General features: G+C 42.6%; 1 protein-coding gene across 3 annotated transcripts in view; it reads left to right on the top strand.

Moving 5' to 3' along the window:
• CAMKK2 (calcium/calmodulin dependent protein kinase kinase 2) overlaps positions 1 to 23,560 on the top strand; it is a 159,974-nt gene that overhangs the window by 65,686 nt on the left and 70,728 nt on the right. For all 3 annotated transcript variants that reach the window (XR_011318598.1, XM_069755392.1, XM_069755405.1), the window contains exons 3-6: positions 318 to 365; positions 2,249 to 2,302; positions 2,845 to 2,896; positions 7,417 to 7,550. Coding sequence is in view for 2 of the 3 variants with exons in the window: in XM_069755392.1 (XP_069611493.1) it covers positions 318 to 365; positions 2,249 to 2,302; positions 2,845 to 2,896; positions 7,417 to 7,550 (288 nt within the window). In the remaining variant the exon portion in view is untranslated. The remainder of the gene's footprint in view (positions 1 to 317; positions 366 to 2,248; positions 2,303 to 2,844; positions 2,897 to 7,416; positions 7,551 to 23,560) is intronic.

Raw genomic sequence — 23,560 nt, 5'->3', positions numbered from 1 at the left:
CACAGCATGTCAGTCTCTGCGGGTGATCCGCAGGTGCACATACACACATAGTGGGCATAGGGTTTCTAGAAATCCCCTCCACTATGCTGTAACATCTGGCTGCTGCGGGTTTGACGCTGCATAAATACACATCATTAAACCACAGCAACTCCAAATCGTGGGCATTTACCCTTCCCTAGTCTCTACTTCTTAAACCAGCTACTTTCTAACGCAAAAGTCCTTAAGGGTCACGCAAACAAATAAAATCTTAAGTTGTTGACTGTTTCTATCCCTGTTATTGTAATAATAAGATTTTTTTTCTCCTTTATTTTTAAAAGGATTGTGTTCAGCTCAACCAATATAAGCTTAAAGATGAGATTGGTAAGGTGAGTGAATGTGACCGTGACCATCAATGTTCTATATATATCTGGGTTGTAAAATCTTGAAATTCTTCTAGACTGAGGACCACTTCTACAGGTTACAGGACATTTTTTTTCTGCTGTGTTTTATTTTTGGACGGTCAAAATGCCCAATTATGTTTTGCTTAAAGAAAAGTTTTCATTTATTTTTGTGTGTATTATATAATATATAATTAGTAAATGTAAACTTTTCTAAGCATATAATAATGATAATAATCATATATAGCAAAATGTGGTTTGTGCCATGTTCTATTTTTTTTCTGTAGATAGAGCAGATACCAGCACAATTCGGGAAGTAACAATCAAATCATGAGATGACACAGATCACTCAATAGGGTGGTTTAGGATGAAACCAGATGGATATTCACATTCCCTGAATTAACACATAAAATTCAGCTCCTGAAAGTGAATCTTGGGGTCAGCGGGTCCTGAGATCAGCTCTAGGGGCTACTTTTTTTAAGGGGTCTTTAACTCTGCTCTGTGCCATTCTTCTGTTATTCCTCCTAGAAATGTTTGAATATATTGACAACTTTGTGTTGCTGTTCCCCATCTCGCAGCAGCATGTATGTGGTCTGTTTGCTCTGGCTGGACAATGTTAAATTATTTTGGTGAGATGCCCCCAACTGGTAATTTATATACAACAACTTGTCAATTTATATACATTTCTAGGTTGAGGAAGAGCACGGGGGACACCGTTCTTTAAAGATATGTTTTATGTCATGGAGAATACATGTATTTGCAAAAAAACATGTTAAGAAAGCTGGGGTGTTGTTTCTTTTGTCGTTTTCTAAGGTAGTCACCACATCATAAAATGCTAGAAAGCCTGCTGTCTACATTATACTAACACCATATCATATGATCTATGTGTACAAACTAGGAGGATTAGTATAAAACTAGTAATTTATTCTTCTGATCTTACTATGTAGTTTACAAGGGTGTGTATATGTGTTCACGCCCTGCAATAAGGAAAAATAGTGATAAAAGTATACAGCATACCCAATCTAGAATAAGGAACCAATGTTCTATCGATGTTTGTGAAAGGGATAATGCTGCTGTTTTTTGTTTTTATATTTTTTTTTCAATCCCGATTTGACATGAACGTTTCAAGAACGTGATATGGTGGTATATGATTTTTGTGTCTAAAGAGAACCTGTCACCCCCAAAATCGAAGATGAGCTAAGCCCACCGGCATCAGGGGCTTATCTACAGCATTCTGTAATGCTGTAGATAAGCCCTGGATGTATCCTGAAAGATGAGAAAAAGAGGTTATATTATACTCACCCAGGGGTGGTCCGATCCGATGGGCGTTGCGGTCCGGGGCCTCCTATGCTCATAGGATGATGTCATCTTCTTGTCTTCACGCTGCGGCTCCAGCGCAGGCGTACTCTGTCTGCCCTGTTGAGGGCAGAGCAAAGTACTGCAGTGCGCAGGTGCCGGGCCTCTCTGACCTTTCCCGGCACCTGCGCACTGCGGTACTTTGCTCTGCCCTCAATAGGGCAGACAAAGTACGCCTTTGCCGGAGCCGCAGCGTGAAGACCAGAAGAGGACGTCATCATAAGAAGATGGGAGGCCCTGGACCGGACCGTGATGCCCATCGGACCAGACCGCCCCTGGGTGAGTATAATCTAACCTCTTTTTCTCAACTTTCAGGATAAATCGGGGCTTATCTACAGCATATCAATTTTTGTTGATTAAAGCACTGTAATGAAATTCTTGAAATGACTTGACTGCACATATTTGATTTTTGTTTCCCATTCGACTAATATTCTTCCCTCAAAATATGCAATTAAGTACAGTCCAATCCAAATAATTGACCTAATTTTAAAGGTTTTTTTTTTTCCCTCCCTCAGGGCTCATATGGAGTGGTGAAACTGGCTTACAATGAATATGATAACACATACTATGTAAGTGGATATTACTACTATAATAAAACACTTTATGAAAACTGGCTCAGTCCTTATATGTTATGTTCATTTTTAATTTAGATACTTCTTTAATGATTCTGCAGACAGAATTGATTTGTGAGTGGTTGTTCTATGTGTCATGTCTTCACGTTCCTGGTAAGCGAGAGCGTTCGTTATACAGTTATATTGTGTCTAGCCTTTATTTGGGTTACGATTAATGACACCTCTCAGGTGACAGACAGCAAATAAATATAACTCGGACATTCTGTGCTGTCTGGCACTGCGGTGATCTACGTAGATGCCTAAATGTGCTGGGCGGTAATTACTGTGAAGTGATACGATGTCCTCACCAGAGGAAATACTGAAATGTTAGTTTGGAATATTCTGTTTTGTTTTTTATTTATGTATAGTGCATAACCAGAGTAAATAAAATAAATTATTGAAAAATGGCAAAGAATAGATAATTTACTTAAGTACACGATATCACTTTATATTACTATTTTTATAACATTTGATGCAATTCTCTTTTCACTTTAACACAGGCAATGAAGGTTCTTTCAAAGAAGAAGTTAATGAGACAAGCTGGATTTCCACGTAGGTTTTACATTACCTTTGTGCAATTCCACACTTAAATGACGTTTTTTTTTTCTTCTTATTCCAAATAAATAAAAAATGATGTGCTAATTAATTAATTTCTTAACATAGAATCATAGAATGGTAGAGTTGGATGGGACCTCGTGGATCATCTGGTCCAACCGCCTGCTCAAAGCAGGATTCACTAAATCATCCCAGACAGATGTCTGTCCAGCCTCTGCTTGAAAACTTTCATGGAAGGAGAACTCACCACCTCGCGTGGCAGCCTGTTCCACTCATTGAGCACCCTAACTGTCAAAAACTATTTTCGAATATCTAATCTGTGTATCCTCCCATTCAACTTCATACCATTGCTTGTAGTCTTTCCTTGTACAAATGAGAATAAAGATGATCCTTCTACAATGTGACAGCCCTTGAGATATTTGTAGACAGCTATTAAGTCTTCTTTTTTGCAAGCTAAACATTCCCAAATCCTGTAACTGTTCCTCATAGGACATGGTTTGCAGACCAGTCACCATTCTGGTTGCTCTTCTCTGAACTTGCTCAAGTTTGTTGATGTCTCTTTTTAAAATTTGGTGCCCAAAACTGGATACAGTATTCCAGATGAGGTCTGACCAAAGAGGAGTAGAGGGCAATAATGACTTCACGTGATCTAGTATGTATGTTTCTGTTAACCCATTAGGCTACTTTCACACTAGCGTCGGAATCTCCCCGTCGCAATGCGTCGGGCAGAGATTCCGACGCTAGCGTTTAATGGACTGCACAACTGAGGCAGCGGATGCATTTCTCCGGCGCATCCGCTGCCCCATTGTGAGGTGCGGGGAGGTGGGGGCGGAGTTCCGGCCGCGCATGCGTGGTCGGAAAAAGCGGTCCGTCAGGAGCAAAAAAGTTACATGTAGCGTTTTTTGCTCCCGACGGTCCGTCAAAGCACGACGCATCCGTCGCACGACGGATGCGACGTGTGGCAATCCGTCGCAATGCGTCGTCAATACAAGTCTATGGGGAAAAAACGCATCCTGCAAGCACTTTTGCAGGATGCGTTTTTTCAGCAAAACGACGCATTGTGACCCATTGCAGAAAACGCTAGTGTGAAAGTAGCCTTACTTGCAAATTAGAGATTTTCATTTTACGGATTTTTCAGAAGAGGGCGTCCCAATATTCAATTAAAAATGACAATGACATTTTAAAAACATTCATTTTGCAAATACAACACAAAAAATTAGACCTAATTATAAAATCTTAGTTGCTAGAAGCAAAAGATTAGGCGTCCCAAAAAAGGACATTGGTAGATAATGGGTTAATACATCCCAGAATTGCATTTGCCTTTTTTGCTGCTGCATCACACTGTTGGCTCATGTTCAGTTTATTATGATCTATTAGTATATCCAAGTCTTTTTTACATGTGCTGTTGCTTAGCCCTATTTCTTTTCATTTTTATTGCCCAGATGTAGTACTTTGCGTTTTTCCCTGTTAAAAACCATTCTGTTGGTTGCTGCCCACTGCTCCAGTTTATTTTTCTTTTTGAATCTTCTCTCTCTTCCCTAGTATTAGCTATCCCTCCTAGCTTTGTGTCATCACCAAATTTAATCAGTTTAAGGTACCGTCACACATAACGATATCGTTAACGATATCGTTGCTTTTTGTGACGTAGCAACGATATCGTTAACGAAATCGTTATGCGTGACAGCGACCAACGATCAGGCCCCTGCTGGGAGATCGTTGGTCGCTGGGGAATGATCAGGACTTTATTTCGTCGCTGGATCACCCGCTGACATCGCTGAATCGGCGTGTGTGATGCCGATTCAGCGATGTCTTCACTGGTAACCAGGGTAAACATCGGGTTACTAAGCGAAGGGCCGCGCTTAGTAACCCGATGTTTACCCTGGTTACCATTGTAAAAGTAAAAAAAACACTACATACTTACATTCCTGTCACGTCCCTCAGCGTCAGCTTCCCTGCGTCCCCCAGTGTCAGCGCCAGCCGGCTGTAAAGCAGAGCACAGCGGTGACGTCACCGCTCTGCTTTCCGGCCAGCGCTTACACAGTGCAGGGAAGCTGATGCTGGGGGACGCGACAGGAATGTAAGTATGTAGTGTTTTTTTTTTGTTTTTTTTTTTACTTTTACAATGGTAACCAGGGTAAACATCGGGTTACTAAGCTCGGCCCTGCGCTTAGTAACCCGATGTTTACCCTGGGTACGCGGGGACTTCGGCATCGTTGGTCGCTGGAGAGCTGTCTGTGCTCTCCAGCGACCACACAACGACTTACCAACGATCACGGCCAGGTCGTATCGCTGGTCGTGATCGTTGGTAAATCGTTAAAGGGACACTGTCACCTGAATTTGGAGGGAACAATCTTCAGCCATGGAGGTGGGGTTTTTGAGTGTTTGATTCACCCTTTCCTTACCCTTTCCTTACCTTAAAATCTGCCTTTCTGAAATCTAACCTTGAAGTCTTAAGGTACCGTTACACTCAGCGACGCTGCAGCGATATAGACAACGAGACGATCGCTGGAGCGTCGCTGTTTAGGTCGCTGTAGAGATGTCAAACACAGCAATTCCACGATGCAGGAGCGATCCAGTGACGTAACGGCGACTCACTTATCGTTCTCGCTGGTTGTTAGCTCCATTTAAAACATTGCTGGCATCGTTGCTTTTGCTGTCAAACATGACGATACACGCTGACCTGACGACGAAATTAAGTTCTGGACTTCTAGCTCCGACCAGCGATGGCACAGCGTGATCCAGATCGCTGCTGCGTGTCAAACACGAGATCGCTATCCAGGACGCTGCAACGTCACAGATCGTTGTCGTTCTCGTTGTAAAGTTGCTGAGTGTGAAGGTACCTTTAGTCTTCACAGGTCTTCCTCCTCTAGTTATCCAAAATCCTAAAATAGCATAGTTGCTACCTCCTAGGGTCCCAGCCACTCTTACCTCCTCAACCATTTCCTCCCTGTTTATAAGGATTAGATCCAAGGTAGCAGGTCCCCTTGTTTTCTCTCCTACCTTTTTGGAAAATAAAGTTGTCAGAAAGAGAGGATAAGAATTTGATTGACCTGTTAGTTTTGCCTGAGAGAGATTCACAACAAATGTCTGGATAGTTGAAATCTTATCCATATAGCAGTCAGAGCTTAGTTTTTATGATACAAAGTTCCAAATCCCCTCCATACACATAGATTTAAAAAAAAAAAAAAAAAAAAAAAAAAAATTGCGGCCATAGGTGTACGTTTACTTCATAGTTGCTGCATAGTAGGAAGCTTTGAATAGAACTTGAATGGGGGTCTGCATGCCACCCTCATTATACTAGGCAACTATAATGGTACTAATCAAACCACGGATCCCAGACTATCCCTGCTCAGTTTTGATTCTTCAGGCAACAATTAAAACCTTACAAAATATACTCACAAATAGATTCAAAAGAGGTATTTTATCCTCAAGCGGCCACAACCAAACAGGATTCATGCTGAATAAAGCCACACATTCTAGTTTTTGGAGGCTTTATGCCAATATCCAAGCAGTAGGCCCTCAAGTGGCAGTCTCTCTTGATGCCTCCAAAGTATGTGCGCATATGTATGTATGCATATTTGTGTATGTATATATATATATATATATATACACACACACACACACACACACACACACACACACACACACACACACACACACACACGTAAATGTTATACTGTATATGTATATATATATATTTTTTATGTTAAACTAAAGGTGGCAAACTGCCTGCCATTTGAGCAGCACATACCAATCGATTCCAAGTTGAACTTCTCTGCTTGACAATGTTTGCAGATTATGTCCATTTTGCCAATTATGACTTTCTGATGTGACCTATAGTCTTGAATTGGGTTGTAGTGAAATGCTTCCAAACTCAAATCAGCCTGCCTACATCTTTGCACACGTTGCATATGTCGTATGCGGTCATTTTCACAACAATATTGCTGCTCAGTAATGTTTGTCCGTGTGCGTAGGTTGCATCCATCTGAGTGTGTTTGCATGCGTGTGTGTGGGTGGTGTGCATGTGGTATTTATGTGGAGTGTTCTGGCATTTGTGTGGTGTTGTGCTTGTGGGTTGCTTTTATGTGTGCTGTCTGTGATGTTTGTATGGTGTTTGTGAAATGTTTGTGTGTTGTGTGTGGTGGGGTGGCCCCTTTAGCTGTCAGCAACTCTTTCAGTCATAACTGTTGTTTTCCCCTCAGCACTTTTACTTTCACCTTCACATTTCTCCATTATATATATATAGGGCCTAACTTCTGGGGGGCCCAATCTCATGACAGGGGGATGCTAGCGAGATTTAACGTGCGCAGTATACTACTCCTGTGGGTGGAGAGGGGGCGTGCCAAATTTCACCCAAATTGGGCGAGAACTGTGGATTTGTATTGAGCAGGCTACTACAGATATTGAATTTTAGATAGATAGATATGTATATAAATATATTTTTTCTCACATAAAATATGTATGCGTACTACTTTGTGGCAGTAGCTTTATGTGAACCTTCACTATTCTCTTCATAGGTCGTCCACCTCCCAGGGGAACAAAGGCTCCTGGTGATGGGGGTTCACAGGCCAAGGGACCCATTGAGCGAGTCTACCAGGAAATTGCAATTTTGAAGAAACTTGACCATCCTAATGTAGTTAAGTTGATTGAGGTAATTTTGTTTAATGGTTTGATATTTGCATCTTTCATCATTGCTTAGGACCTGTTCACATCACTTTTTTTTTTCTTTGTTTACATTTAGCAGCTACACTGGGAGACTTGTGGGTGTCCGATGGCAGCTATCACAGACATCTTTCAACTTGGCACAATAGGTTTTTCAATGGCTTTTCATGACTAAAGGTACCGTCACATTTAGCGACGCTGCAGCGATCTAGACAACGATCCCGATCGCTGCAGCGTCGCTGTTTGGTCGCTGGAGAGCTGTCACACAGACAGCTCTCCAGCGACCAACGATCCCGAAGTCCCCGGGTAACCAGGGTAAACATCGGGTTGCTAAGCGTAGGGCCGCGCTTAGTAACCCGATATTTACCCTGGTTACCAGTGAAGACATCGCTGAATCGGCGTCACACACGCCAATTCAGCGATGTCAGCGGGAGATCCAGCGACGAAATAAAGTCCTGGACTTTCCCCAGCGACCAACGATCTCCCAGCAGGGGCCTGATCGTTGGTCGCTGTCACACATAACGATTTCGTTAACGATATCGTTGCTACGTCACAAAAAGCAACAATATCGTTAACGATATCGTTATGTGTGACGGTACCTTTACACATTAAAGGGAACCTGTCACTAGAAGAAAAATATTAAACTGCGGATATGCGGTTAATCTGCAGGCTAATGGTGTTATTATGCTGCCCGATACCTGCAAGTAGCCTTACTCTTCGGGCAGAAAATGAACTTTATTCTCCCCAGCAGTATTCCCATTGTATATTGCATGTTTCCCATAAGGGATGGGGGCAGTGTTCTGGATCTCTATGTTGAGAAACACGTGATGGTGTCTCCGTGGTGTTGGATGTTTTGATCTCCCCGAGGTCATTCATCCTTATGTTTATAGTCCTTTTACTAGGCACTGCTCCTAATAGCCAGTTTCCTACTCCACACTGATGTGGGGCAAATACCCCGAAACAGCTGTCTGTGGATGAATACCATGTTTTGGCATAGGTGGTTTTCCTTTTTGCATGCTGCCCTTCCCGTGGTTGTTCCTTCCCGGTGAAAGACCTGGCTATTTATTGCTTGCGTTGAGAAACACGTGATCGTGTCTCCGTGGCTTTTCTACATGCATTTGCATATTTCCCATTGTAGTCATGGTGGTGGAGCTGGCTCTAGTTCAGTCACCGGTCAATGGCCGCTTTTTTTTTTTTTTTTAGTGACCGCTTTCCTTTAAATGAGTTGTCTTATTTCAGTTAATGTTTGTCCATTGGCAGGTTTAGTATAAAAGAGATCACACTGTAGTCTCCTTTCACCATTATAATATACACTAGACTTCCTGCATGGACCAAAAATTAACTGAAAGGGGACAACCCCTTTTAAAGAGATTGCATTATCCCTTATTGGTGATGATTGTCTAGCTGCGGTATCCATCACCCATAGGCTTTATTAGGATCCAAGTGACAAATAAGCCATGAAAAACTTGTGATGTATCCGATAAATGGATGCTTCGGCAAGATGAATTCCTCTTTTGGGCGAAACGCAATATGAACTTAGACTTACTAAAATCACGATGATATGAAGCCCCAAACAAATGTTATTTTTATCAGTAAGACAGGAAAAAAAAGAGAAAGTGATACAGTTGCAGAGTTGTATTAGCATGAAGTTGCCCACCTCACCCACTAAAAAAAATCACAATAATGACTTTCCAAGTTTCTCCCTATCAAAGCCTCATTTGCCTCGGTATATATGTATCAGTGTTGGTAGTTTTAGTTGTACGTGTTATAATCCTCTTATTTCACTGCCTTTTTGGTGGTCTTGTGCTGGACTTGTATTTATACAGAGCAACAAATATTAGTCAAAGCTGCCGGGAAGAGGGCGAGAGCAGGAGCCTGAGCCAATGAGGAGACAGAAGGCGTCTCAGACCACCTCAGACTCCCCGTAGCAAAGTGTAGTCACAGATTAAAACTTCACAAAAATGGAGCTCAACTGAAAATCAGCGAAGTTTTAACATCTCGGTAAGATCTGTAGGGTAGTGTCTTGTATAGCATTTTGAGCTCCTGTCAATCAATCCGTACAGTCACTTTAATTTAATACTTGGTGTGTTATTCAGCTCCCTTTAGTGCATTAACTCAATAAATGGCAATTCTATACTAGCATATGCCAACGTTATATGATTGGAAGTCTGATGTTTTGGGACATGCATAATTGGACACGGCTGCATGATTGCAGATGAGCATGTTTGCAGTTTTTCAGAGCACAAACTTTGTAAATCCGTCTGGGGACTATATGACACTGTTGACTAGTCCAAGAGGCGGGTTCTTGGTAGCTTCTCCCTGGCTCTCACTCTTTGACTGACAGGTCCTTCCGTGTGTGTGTGTGTGTGTCGGAGGCACATTGTCCCTAGCCGGCTTACAAAGTACATTTTCTCTGAAATACAGAAATGCTTCTGAGTAACACATACTGGGCTGCAATAATGTGGCCGGTCTGTAATAAATTCTGCCTCCTGTTGGGTTCACTTTAAATATCTAGAAAAATGTTCGCTTTTGGTTGGAAATTATTTTTTTTCATAAACATAGAGCTGTTTTTTTTTTTTTTTTTTTTTTTTTGTCATCTATTATTCATCCCGTTTTTTTTTTAATGAAATAAATTATTAATAGTGCTAATAGAGGATCTTCAACATGTTTGAAAACTGTGCTCGACTCGCTGTGGCTGCATGTCTCCCGGCTGTTCGACAGCCGCAACACATACAGGGATTGCCTACCAGCCCCAAGACATGTAGCCACCGCGACCTGAGCATAGTTTTCGAGCATGCCGAAGATCGTCTATTAGAACATAAGCGTGCTCTGATAACACCTCATCCGTGCACACTCGCTCCTCAATAATTATTAAGGCTACGGAAATTCCAATTATTTTTATATTTGTAGTATACAAGAAATATAGATAAGAAGATTAAAAGAGCACGGCAAGGGAGAATACATTGAGATATTGTTTTTGCAGTCGTTTTTATTTTTTCCAAGAATTAAAAAAAACAATTCTTTTTTTGACAATTTAAATGTGAAATTTACTTGTACACGGAGAATACACCGCTGCTACACTAAGCTGCTCCACCAATATAGTGTTGCAGTTTTTCTCCCAATTCAGCTCCGTCTCATTGATGGGGGGACTAAACATGCATCACACCCAAAGGAGAGGAAAATTATCACATGAAATCTCTTAATTTTGCTAAACCCTGGCAGCAGGGATCCAGCAGCAGATAGGATTTGAGCCATGGTTATCCTCTGACATGATGGAAGGCTGTAATAATGATTTGCGTTTAATATGAGGCAGAGGGCTTTACTTTCCATGTATTGTTAATGTCCCTGTCTATCACAGGGGTCTGCAGTGCCCATATTGCCTCTATAGCATTGGGGGCTTTTGAGGTTAATTAGAAATGCTTTGCAGACCACTGCAGTAGATCACACATCGGTTCCCTTGGAAACGTGCAAACTGGATGCGCTCTATGCAAAGATGGAATAAGTGAAGCCTGATTAGCCGAATATTCCCAAGTGTAAAGGAACGTTCTAAATTCTACTGCAGCCAGAGAAACTCACTGGAACGGGGACCGGATTTAATATTGGCTTTTTAGCAACAGTGAATTGCTGCTGGGGTAATATAAGATCAAAAGAAGGTCAGAACTGTGTTTTGTTTTTTGTTTTTTTTTGTGTTAAGTTCTTATCACAAACTTCTTACAAACAATATTAAGGGTAAGTCCACATCTAGGCGTTTTTTCAGTGTTTTTTTATTTTCTGCAGCAAAACCTGATCTCTTAACAAGAAAGAAGCTGCAGAAAAACACCATTTTTTTTTTCTTGCATAATTTTCTGTGCGTTTTTTTCTGGCTGTTTTGGTATGCTAGATTTGTCTCTTGTGCATTTTTGTGCAAAAGTCCTATTCCATAGAATCAGGTTTTGGCACAAAAAAATGCAACAAAACATGATGCCTACGATTTTGGTTCCTTTTTTTCAGCGTTTTTTCCCCACCGATTCAAGTCAAAGAAGTGACATGCTCTGTCTAGAAAAAACGCTGCAAAGCATAAAATACTGATGACAAAAATAAAACAGTGTGTGCATGAGATTTCTGAGGCTAGGCTTTGCCGGTACTGTAAAACGCAGCTGAAAATTAGCATAAAAAATACAGCAAACACGTCAAATGAGAACTTGACTTAAATGTTTTTGCTGCAGCTGCATCGTTCTGCTCTCTGCCTTAGAGCTCAAACACCGGATTTTTCATTTTTTTTCACGTACACTAAAGAGACAGACTTTCATCAGATGAGGAGAAAAGAAAATTCCACAGCTGCTATGAACCAGTCCTTGAAAAACGGACAGCAAACGGAAAGCATCACAGTTCTGCCCATGTTTGTTTGTTTGTTTTGTGTTTTCTTTTTTTTTTTAAACTGACCCATATACTTGCATTGGTGATTTTTGATCTGACGCTTGGATCAGTATCTGAGTATTTCCACAATTTTATGCAGATCACTCGGTCTGCCCCCACCCCCCCCCCCTCCAAAAAAAAAAAAACTGCTATGTGAACAGCCCTATAGACTCATAGGTGCGCGTTATAGCCTTAAAAAATGGACGTCTGAATGAGCCCTCGTATTTATTGTTTTGCCATTGATTTATCTGTGGATTGAGGAGGATTGAAATTGTATGTGTACTCTACTTCTCATTTTGTTGTTCCCCTTACAATAGAGCAGTTTTGCAGAAGTCTCACCTGTCAGTGACACATCCTGCCTGTGATGATGTAGTGTGACACAGAGAAAAGCAAACATTGGGAATAACTGAAAAATCTTATGTGCTCACATTTAACCCCTTAGTGACAGAGCCAATTTGGTACTTAATGACCAGGCCAATTTTTGCAATTCTGACCACTGTCACTTTATGAGGTTATAACTCTGGAACGCTTCAACGGATCCCGCTGTTTCTGAGATTGTTTTTTCGTGACATATTGTACTTCATGTTAGTGGTAACATTTCTTCGATATTACTTGCGATTATTTATGAAAAAAACGGAAATATGGCGAAAATTTTTAAAATTTTGCAATTTTCAAACTTTGTATTTTTATGCCCTTAAATCAGAGAGATATGTCATGAAAAATAGTTAATAAATAACATTTCCCACATGTCTACTTTACATCAGCACAATTTTGGAAACAAAATTTTTTTTTGTTAGGGAGTTATAAGGGTTAAAAGTTGACCAGCAATTTCTCATTTTTACAACACCATTTTTTTTTTTTTTAGGGACCACATCACATTTGAAGTCATTTTGAGGGGTCTATATGATAGAAAATAATGAAGTGTGACACCATTCTAAAAACTACACCCCTCAAGGTTCTCAAAACCACATTCAAGAAGTTTATTAACCCTTTACGTGCTTCACAGGAACTGAAACAATGTGGAAGGAAAAAATGAACATTTAACTTTTTTTTGCAAACATCTTAATTCAGAACCATTTTTTTTATTTTCACAAGTGTAAAAACAGAAATGTAACCATAAATTTTGTTATGCAATTTCTCCTGAATACGCCAATACCCCATATGTGGGGGTAAACCACTGTTAGGGCGCACCGCAGAACTTAGAAGTGAAGGAGCGCCGTTTGACTTTTTCAATGCAGAATTGGCTGGAATTGAGATCGGACACCATGTCACATTTAGAGAGCCCCTGATGTACCTAAACAGTGGAAACTCCCCACAAGTGACACCATTTTGGAAACTAGACCCCTTAAGGAACTTATCTAGATGTGTGGTGAGCACTTTGAACCCCCAAGTAATTCACAGAAGTTTATAACGTAGAGCCGTGAAAATAAAAAATCGCTTTTGTTTACACAAAAATGATCTTTTCGCCCACAAATTCTTATTTTCACAAGGGTAACAGGAGAAATTAGACCACAAAAGTTGTTGAGCAATTTCTCCTGAGTACGCTGATACCCAATATGTGGGGGTAAACAACTGTTAGGGCGCACCGCAGAGCTTGGAAGAGAAGGAGTGCCGTTTTACTTTTTCAATGTAGAATTGGCTGGAATTGAGATTGGACGCCATGTCGCGTTTGGAGAGCCCCTGATGTGCCTAAACAGTGGAAACCCCCAACAAGTGACACCATTTTGGAAACTAGACCCCTTAAGGAACTTATCTAGATGTGTGGCGAGCACTTTGAACCCCCATGTGCTTCACAGAAGTTTATAACGTAGAGCCGTGAAAAAAAAAAATTGCATTTTTTCTACAAAAATGATCTTTTCGCCCACAAATTTTTATTTTCACAAGGGTAACAGGAGAAATTAGACCACTAAAGTTGTTGTGCAATTTCTCCTGAGTACGTCGATACCCAATATGTGGGGGTAAACCACTGTTTGGGCGCACCGCAGAGCTTGGAAGAGAAAGAGTGCCGTTTTACTTTTTCAATGTAGAATTGGCTGGAATTGAGATCGGACGCCATGTCGCGTTTGGAGAGCCCCTGATGTGCCTAAACAGTAGAAATCACCCACAAGTGACCCCATTTTGGAAACTAGACCCCCCATGGAACTTATCTAGATGTGTGGTGAGAACTTTGAATGCCCAAGTGCTTCACAGAAGTTTAGAATGCAGAGTCGTGAAAATAAAAAATATTATTTTTTTCCACAAAAAAGATATTGTAGCCCCCAAGTTTTTATTTTCACAAGGGTAACAGGAGAAATTGGACTGCAATAGTTGTTGTCCAATTTATCCCGAGTACGCTGATGCGCCATATGTGGGGGTAAACCACTGTTTGGGCGCACGGCAGAGCTCGGAAGGGAAGGAGCGCCTTTTTGGAATGCAGACTTTGATAGAATGGTCTGTGGGCATTATGTTGCGATTGCAGAGCCCCTGATGTACCTAAACTGTAGTAACCCCCCACAAGTGACCCCATTTTGGAAACTAGACCCCCCAAGGAACTTATCTAGATGTGTGGTGAGAACTTTGAATGCCCAAGTGCTTCACAGAAGTTTAGAATGCAGAGTCGTGAAAATAAAAAATATTATTTTTTTCACAAAAAAGATTTTGTAGCCCCCAAGTTTTTATTTTCACAAGGGTAACAAGAGAAATTGGACCCCAGAAGTTGTTGTCCAATTTATCCCGAGTACGCTGATGCCCCATATGTGGGGGTAACCCACTGTTTGGGCGCACGGCAGAGCTCAGAAGGGAGGGAGCACCATTTGACTTTTTGAGCGCAAAATTGGCTGTCGTATTTGGAGACCCCCTGATGTACCTAAACAGTGGAAACCCCCCAATTCTAGCTCCAACCCTAACCCCAACACACCCCTAACCCTAATCCCAACCTCATCCATAATCCTAATCACTAACCCTAACCATAATCACAACCCTTACCCCAAAACAACCCTAATGTCAACCATAACCCTAATCAAAACCCTAAATCCAACACACCCCTAATCCTAATCTCAACCCTAACCTCAAACCTAACCCTAATCCCAATACACCCCTAATCACAACCCTAACCTTAACCCTAATCCCAAACCTAACCCTAATCCCAAGCGTAACCCTAATGCCAACCCTGACCCTAATCCAAACCCTAACCCTAATCCTAACTTTAGCCCCAACCCTAGCCCTAACTTTAGCCCCAACCCTAACCCTAGCCCTAGGGCTACTTTCACACTTGCGTCGTTTGGCATTCCATCGCAATCCGTCGTTTTGGACAAGAAACGGATCCTGCAAATGTGCCCGCAGGATGCGTTTTTTGCCCATAGACTTGTATTGCCGACGGATCGTGACGGATGGCCACACGTCGCGTCCATCGTGCACTGGATCAGTTGTGTTTTGGCGGAGCGTCGGCACAAAAAAAGTTCAATGAAACGTTTTTTTGTACGTCGCATCCGCCATTTCTGACCGCGCATGCGTGGCCGTAACTCCGCCCCCTCCTCCCCAGGACATAGATTGGGCAGCGGATGTGTTGAAAAACTACAGCTGCTGCCCACGTTATGCACAATTTTCACAACGTGCGTCGGTATGTCGGGCCGACGCATTGCGACGGCCCCGTACCGACGTAAGTGTGAAAGAAGCCTAACCCTAAGTTTAGCCCCAACCCTAACCCTAAATTTAGCCCCAACCCTAACCCTAAATTTAGCCCCAACCCTAACCCTAAATTTAGCCCCAACCCTAGCCCTAACCCTAGCCCTACCCCTAACCTAACCCTACCCCTAACCTAACCCTACCCCTAACCCTAACCTAACCCTACCCCTAACCTAACCCTACCCCTAACCCTAACCTAACCCTACCCCTAACCCTAACCTAACCCTACCCCTAACCCTACCCCTAACCCTAACCCTAACCCTAATTTTAGCCCCAACTGCTGTTCTCCTGCCGGCCGGCAGATGGAGACAGATGGCGGGCGCACTGGGCATGCGTCCGCCATGTTCTGCTGCCGGCGGCCAGGAGGAGCAGCAAGAGGATCCAGGGACCTAGGTGAGTATGCTAGGGTCCCCGAATCCCCCTATTTCTCTGTCCTCTGATGTGCGATCACATCAGAGGACAGAGAATTACACTTTACTTTTTTTTTTTTTTTTTTTGCCGTCGCCGGTAAACAGTTAATTACCGGCAATTGCAAAACAGGGGTCGGTAATACCGACCCCGATCGTGCTCTTTGGGGTCTCGGCTACCCCCGGCAGCCGAGACCCCAAAGATTCTCCCGGTGCCGGCCGGCGGGCGCACTGCGCATGCGCCCGCCATTTTGAAGATGGCGGCGCCCACCGGGAGACACGAGGAGCATCGGGGGAGCTAGGTGAGTATTGGGGGGCCACCTGGGACCCCTGTTCTCTGTCCTCCGATGTGCGATCACATCGGAGGACAGAGAAATTAAAAAGAGATCGCATTTTTTTTTTTTTTTTTGTGATCGCCGGTAAACGGTTAATTACCGGCGATCGCAAATGCGGGGTGGGTTAAAAAAACCCCGAATCATGTTCTCTGGGGTCTCGGCTACCCTCGGCAGCCGAGACCCCGGAGAAAATCGGCCTCTGGGGGGCGCTATGGACTTTTTCCACAGCGCCGTTAATTAACGGCGCTGTGGTTTAAGTACCCTTAGCGGCCGCCGTTAAAAGGCGTATCGGCGGTCGCTAAGGGGTTAAAACACCCTAATCCCATTACCAGAACTATAAAATAACTGTTTTCTTTAACCCCTTTACCCCCAAGGGTGGTTTGCACGTTAATGACCAGGCCAATTTTTACAATTCTGACCACTGTCCCTTTATGAGGTTATAACTCCGAAACGCTTCAACGGATCCTGGTGATTCTGACATTGTTTTCTCGTGACATATTGTACTTCATGATAGTGGTAAAATTTCTTTGATAGTACCTGCGTTTATTTGTGAAAAAAACGGAAATTTGGCGAAAATTTTGAAAATTTCGCAATTTTCAAACTTTGAATTTTTATGCAATTAAATCACAGAGATATGTCACACAAAATACTTAATAAGTAACATTTCCCACATGTCTCCTTTACATCAGCATAATTTTGGAACCAATTTTTTTTTTTGTTAGGGAGTTATAAGGGTTAAAAGTTGACCAGCAATTTCTCATTTTTACAACACCATTTTTTTTTAGGGACCACGTCTCATTTGAAGTCATTTTGAGGGGTCTATATGATAGAAAATGCCCAAGTGTGACACCATTCTAAAAACTGCACCCCTCAAGGTGCTCAAAACCACATTCAAGAAGTTTATTAACCCTTCAGGTGTTTAATAGGAATTTTTGGAATGTTTAAATAAAAATGAACATTTAACTTTTTTACACAAAAAATTTACTTCAGCTCCAATTTGTTTTATTTTACCAAGGGTAACAGGAGAAATTGGACCCAAAAAGTTGTTGTCCAATTTGTCCTGAGTACGCTGATACCCCATATGTGGCAGTAAACCACTGTTTGGGCGCATGGGAGAGCTCGGAAGGGAAGGAGCGCTATTTGACTTTTCAATGCAAAATTGACAGGAATTGAGATGGGACGCCATGTTGCGTTTGGAGAGCCACTGATGTGCCTAAACATTGAAACCCCCCACAAGTGACACCATTTTGGAAAGTAGACCCCCTAAGGAACTTATCTGGATGTGTGGTGAGCACTTTGACCCACCAAGTGCTTCACAGAAGTTTATAATGCAGAACCGTAAAAATAAAAAATCATATTTTTTCACAAAAATTATATTTTTGCCCCCAATTTTTTATTTTTCCAAGGGTAAGAGAAGAAATTGGACCTCAAAAGTTGTTGTCCAATTTGTCCTGAGTACGCTGATACCCCATATGTGGCAGTAAACCACTGTTTGGGCGCATGGGAGAGCTCGGAAGGGAAGGAGCGCAGTTTGACTTTTCAATGCAAAATTGACAGAAATTGAGATGGGACGCCATGTTGCGTTTGGAGAGCCACTGATGTGCCTAAACATTGAAACCCCCCACAAGTGACACCATTTTGGAAAGTAGACCCCCTAAGGAACTTATCTGGATGTGTGGTGAGCACTTTGACCCACCAAGGGCTTCACAGAAGTTTATAATGCAGAGCCATAAAAATAAAACAAAATTTTTTTCCCACAAAAATTATATTTTAGCCCCCAGTTTTGTATTTTTCCAAGGTTAGCAGGAGAAATTGGACCCTAAATGTTGTTGTCCAATTTGTCCTGAGTACGCTGATACCCGATATGTGGGGGGGAACCACCGTTTGGGCGCATGGGAGGGCTCGGAAGGGAAGGAGCATCATTTGGAATGCAGACTTAGATGGATTGGTCTGCAGGCGTCACATTGCGTTTGCAGAGCCCCTAATGTACCTAAACAGTAGAAACCCCCCACAAGTGACCCCATATTGGAAACTAGACCCCTCAATGAACTTATCTAGATGTGTTGTGAGAACTTTGAACCCCCAAGTGTTTCACTACAGTTTATAACGCAGAGCCGTGAAAATAAAAAATCTTTTTGTTTTCCCACAAAAATTATTTTTTAGCCCCCAGTTTTGTATTTTCCCAAGGGTAACAGGAGAAATTGGTCCACAAAAGTTGTTGTCCAATTTGTCCTGAGTACGCTGATACCCCATATGTTGGGGTAAACCCCTGTTTGGGCACACAGGAGAGCTCGGAAGGGAAGGAGCACTGTTTTACTTTTTCAACGCAGAATTGGCTGGAATTGAGATCGGACGCCATGTCGTGTTTGGAGAGCCCCTGATGTGCCGAAACAGTGGAAACCCCCCAATTATAACTGAAACCCTAATCTAAACACACCCCTAACCCTAATTCCAACGGTAACCCTAACCACACCTCTAACCCTGACACACCACTAACCCTAATCCCAACCCTATTCCCAACTGTAAATGTAATCTAAACCCTAACCCTAACTTTAGCCCCAACCCTAACTGTAGCCCCAACCCTAGCCCTAACCCTAGCCCTAACCCTAACCCTAACCCTAGCCCTAGCCCTAGCCCTAACCCTAGCCCTAGCCCTAACCCTAGCCCTAACCCTAGCCCTAACCCTAGCCCTAACCCTAACCCTAGCCCTAACCCTAGCCCTAACCCTAGCCCTAATGGGAAAATGGAAATAAATACATTTTTTTTTATTTTTCCCTAACTAAGGGGGTGATGAAGGGGGGTTTGATTTACTTTTATAGCGGGTTTTTTAGCGGATTTTTATGATTGGCAGCCGTCACACACTGAAAGACCCTTTTTATCGCAAAAAATATTTTTTGCAATACCACATTTTGAGAGCTATAATTTTTCCATATTTTGGTCCACAGAGTCATGTGAGGTCTTGTTTTTTGCGGGACGAGTTGACGTTTTTATTGAAAACATTTTCGGGCACGTGACATTTTTTTATCGCTTTTTATTCCGATTTTTGTGAGGAAGAATGACAAAAAGCCAGCTATTCATGAATTTCTATTGGGGGAGGCGTTTATACCGTTCCGCGTTTGGTAAAATTGATAAATCAGTTTTATTCTTCGGGTCAGTACGATTACAGCGATACCTCATTTATATCATTTTTTTATGGTTTGGTGCTTTTATACGATAAAAACTATTTTACAGAAAAAATAATTATTTTTGCATCGCTTTATTCTCAGGACTATAACTTTTTTATTTTTTTGCTGATGATGCTGTATGGCGGCTCTATTTTTGCGGGACAATATGACGCTTTCAGCGGTACCATGGTTATTTATATCTGTCCTTTTGATCGCGTGTTATTCCACTTTTTGTTCGGCGGTATGATAATAAAGCGTTGTTTTTTGCCTCGTTTTTTTTTTTTTTTTTCTTACGGTGTTTACTGAAGGGGTTAACTAGTGGGACAGTTTTATAGGTCGGGTCGTTACGGACGCGGCGATACTAAATATGTGTACTTTTTTTTTTTTATTTAGATGAAGAAATGTATTTATGGGAATAATATTTTTTTTTTTTTTCATTATTTTGGAATATTTTTTTTTATTTTTTTTACACATTTGGAAAATTTTTTTTTACTTTTTTACTTTGTCCCAGGGGGGGACATCACAGATCAGTGATCTGACAGTTTGCACAGCACTCTGTCAGATCACTGATCTGACATGCAGCGCTGCAGCCTTCACAGTGCCTGCTCTAAGCAGGCTCTGTGAAGCCACCTCCCTCCCTGCAGGACCCGGATCCGCGGCCATCTTGGATCCGGGGCTCGAGCAGGGAGGGAGGTGAGGAGACCCTCGCAGCAACGCGATCACATCGCGTTGCTGCGGGGGGCTCAGGGAAGCCCGCAGGGAGCCCCCTCCCTGCGCGGTGCTTCCCTGCACCGCCGGCACATCGCGATCATCTTTGATCGCGGTGTGCCAGGGGTTAATGTGCCGGGGGCGGTCCGTGACCGCTCCTGGCACATAGTGCCGGATGTCAGCTGCGATAAGCAGCTGACACCCGGCCGCGATCGGCGGCGCTCCCCCCGTGAGCGCTGCCGATCGCTATGACGTACTATCCCGTCCAGGGTCAGATAAGCCCAGGGCACCTCGACGGGATAGTACGTCTAAGGTCACAGAGGGGTTAAAGGGAGGGTGCCGTGATTTTAGTTTTTGTATTAATAATTATTGATTATATATCAATTATTTTTAATACAAAAGTAAATATAGTGCTTTAATGCTTTTTTATTTATTCATTTTTACTTTTGCCACTGGAGGCCGCCATTTTCATTAGTGTGGGTGTAAGTGTCTGGACACGACACTTGCACACCTCACTTACGGCAGCCATGGGCATAGGAGCCAACAGTCGGGCTCCGACCGCTCCTCCTGCCTCTCAGCTGTGACTTGGGCACGCCCTGGGCTGCTACGTCACAGCTGTGAGAGATCGCGGCCATCTTGTTTTTTTCCTCCGTCATCGCACGGTTGAGCCTAGAGTGTATGGGCTCCTTCCAGGTCCTGACTGCAGCCCATACACTCTAGCCGGCTCACTGGTGAAGATGCTAGAGTGTATGGGCTCCTTCCTGGTTTCCTGACTGCAGCCCATACACTCTAGCCGGCTCAGTACTGAAGATGCTAGAGTGTATGGGCTCTTTCCAGGTCACCTGACTTCAGCCCATACAGTCTAGCCGGCTCACTGTGAAGATGCTAGAGTGTATGGGCTCCTTCCAGGTCCTGACTGCAGCCCATACATTGTAGCTGGCTCAGTACTGAAGATGCTAAACTGTATGGGCTCCTTCCAGGTGCCTGACTGCAGCCCATACAGTGTAGCAGGCTCACTACTGAAGATGCTAGAGTGTATGGGCTGCAGTCAGGTATATATTCTTGAAGATAGCAGACTTTATGGGCTGCTGCCTGGCCCTGACTGCAGTAAATACATGACACTAGACTGTATGTGCTCCTTCAAGGTATAAATTATTAAAACCAGCAGAATATATGGGCTCCTGCCAGGTCCTGACTGCAGCCCATACAGTCTAGTCAGCTCACTGGTGAAGACACTAGACTGTATGGGCTCCTGTCAGGTGTTTATTATGGTAGATACAGACTGTACGGGCTCCTGTCAGGTATATATTATTGTAGATACAGACTGTACAAGCTCCTGTCAGGTATATATTATTGTAGATACAGACTGTACGGGCTCCTGTCAGGTATATATTATGGTAGATACAGACTGTACTAGCTCCTGTCAGGTGTATATTATTGTAGATACAGACTGTACGGGCTCCTGTCAGGTGTATATTATTGTAGATACAGACTGTACGGGCTCCTGTCAGGTATATATTATTGTAGATATAGACTGTACGGGCTCCTGTCAGGTATATATTATTGTAGATACAGACTGTACAAGCTCCTGTCAGGTATGTATTATTGTAGATACAGACTGTACGGGCTCCTGTCAGGTATATATTATGGTAGATACAGACTGTACTAGCTCCTGTCAGGTGTATATTATTGTAGATACAGACTGTACGGGCTCCTGTCAGGTGTTTATTATTGTAGATATAGACTGTACGGACTCCTGTCAGGTATATTATTGTAGATACAGACTGTACGGGCTCCTGTCAGGTATATATTATGGTAGATACAGACTGTACGGGCTCCTGTCAGGTATATATTATTGTAGATATAGACTGTACGGACTCCTGTCAGGTATATATTATTGTAGATACAGACTGTACGGGCTCCTGTCAGGTATATATTATGGTAGATACAGACTGTACGGGCTCCTGTCAGGTATATATTATTGTAGATATAGACTGTACGGACTCCTGTCAGGTATATATTATTGTAGATATAGACTGTATGGGCTCCTGTCAGGTATATAGTATGGTAGATACAGACTGTACGGGCTCCTGTCAGGTATATATTATTGTAGATATAGACTGTACGGGCTCCTGTCAGGTATATATTATTGTAGATACAGACTGTACGGGCTCCTGTCAGGTATATATTATGGTAGATACAGACTGTACAGGCTCCTGTCAGGTATATATTATTGTAGATACAGACTGTACGGGCTCCTGTCAGGTATATATTATGGTAGATACAGACTGTACGGGCTCCTGTCAGGTATATATTATTGTAGATACAGACTGTACGGGCTCCTGTCAGGTGTATATTATGGTAGATACAGACTGTACGGGCTCCTGTCAGGTGTATATTATTGTAGATACAGACTGTACGGGCTCCTGTCAGGTATATATTATTGTAGATACAGACTGTACAAGCTCCTGTCAGGTATATATTATTGATGTCAGAATGTATGGGCCCCTGTCAGGTATATATTATTGTAGATACAGACTGTACGGGCCCCTGTCAGGTATATATTAGTGATGATATCAGAATGTATGGGCCCCTGTCAGGTATATATTACTGATGATATCAGAATGTATGGGCCCCTGTCAGGTATATATTACTGATATCAGAATGTACGGGCCCCTGTCAGATGTATATTAGTGATAATATCAGAATGTATGGGCCCCTGTCAGGTATATATTACTGTAGATATAGACTGTACGGGCTCCTGTCAGGTGTATATTAGTGATGATATCAGAATGTATGGGCCCCTGTCAGGTATATATTACTGATGATATCAGAATGTATGGGCCCCTGTCAGGTATATATTACTGATGATATCAGAATGTATGGGCCCCTGTCAGGTATATATGCTGCGATTGTTCTCGTATGCCGATTCGGCATGAAAAAATAATCACAGATGTGATCTGCCCCATAGATTAACACTGGTCCGAGTGCCATGCGATGTTTTCTCACATAGCGCTCGTCCGTATTCTACGCTAGTGTGACCCCGGCCTTAAACTTATGAAGAGACACAGACCACCTGCAGCTCAGCCTTCATCAATATTTAAATTACAAGTTTTTCACCATCCAAAAAATGCTATTTTTTACCTAGTTCCATAGGTTTCTTAAAGGGAACCTGTCACCAGGTTTTCCCCATATATAGTACCACCAGAACCTATATGCCCTTATACACACCCTTCTACAGTGCTGTACCGTACATACCATATATACTCGAGTATAAGCCGAGATTTTCAGCCCACTTTTTTGGGCTGAAAGTGACCCTCTCGGCTT

The sequence above is a fragment of the Ranitomeya imitator genome, chromosome 1 (assembly GCF_032444005.1).
Source record: "Ranitomeya imitator isolate aRanImi1 chromosome 1, aRanImi1.pri, whole genome shotgun sequence".
Classification (NCBI taxonomy): Eukaryota; Metazoa; Chordata; class Amphibia; order Anura; family Dendrobatidae; genus Ranitomeya; species Ranitomeya imitator.
This window is presented reverse-complemented; position numbering and strand designations above follow the sequence as displayed.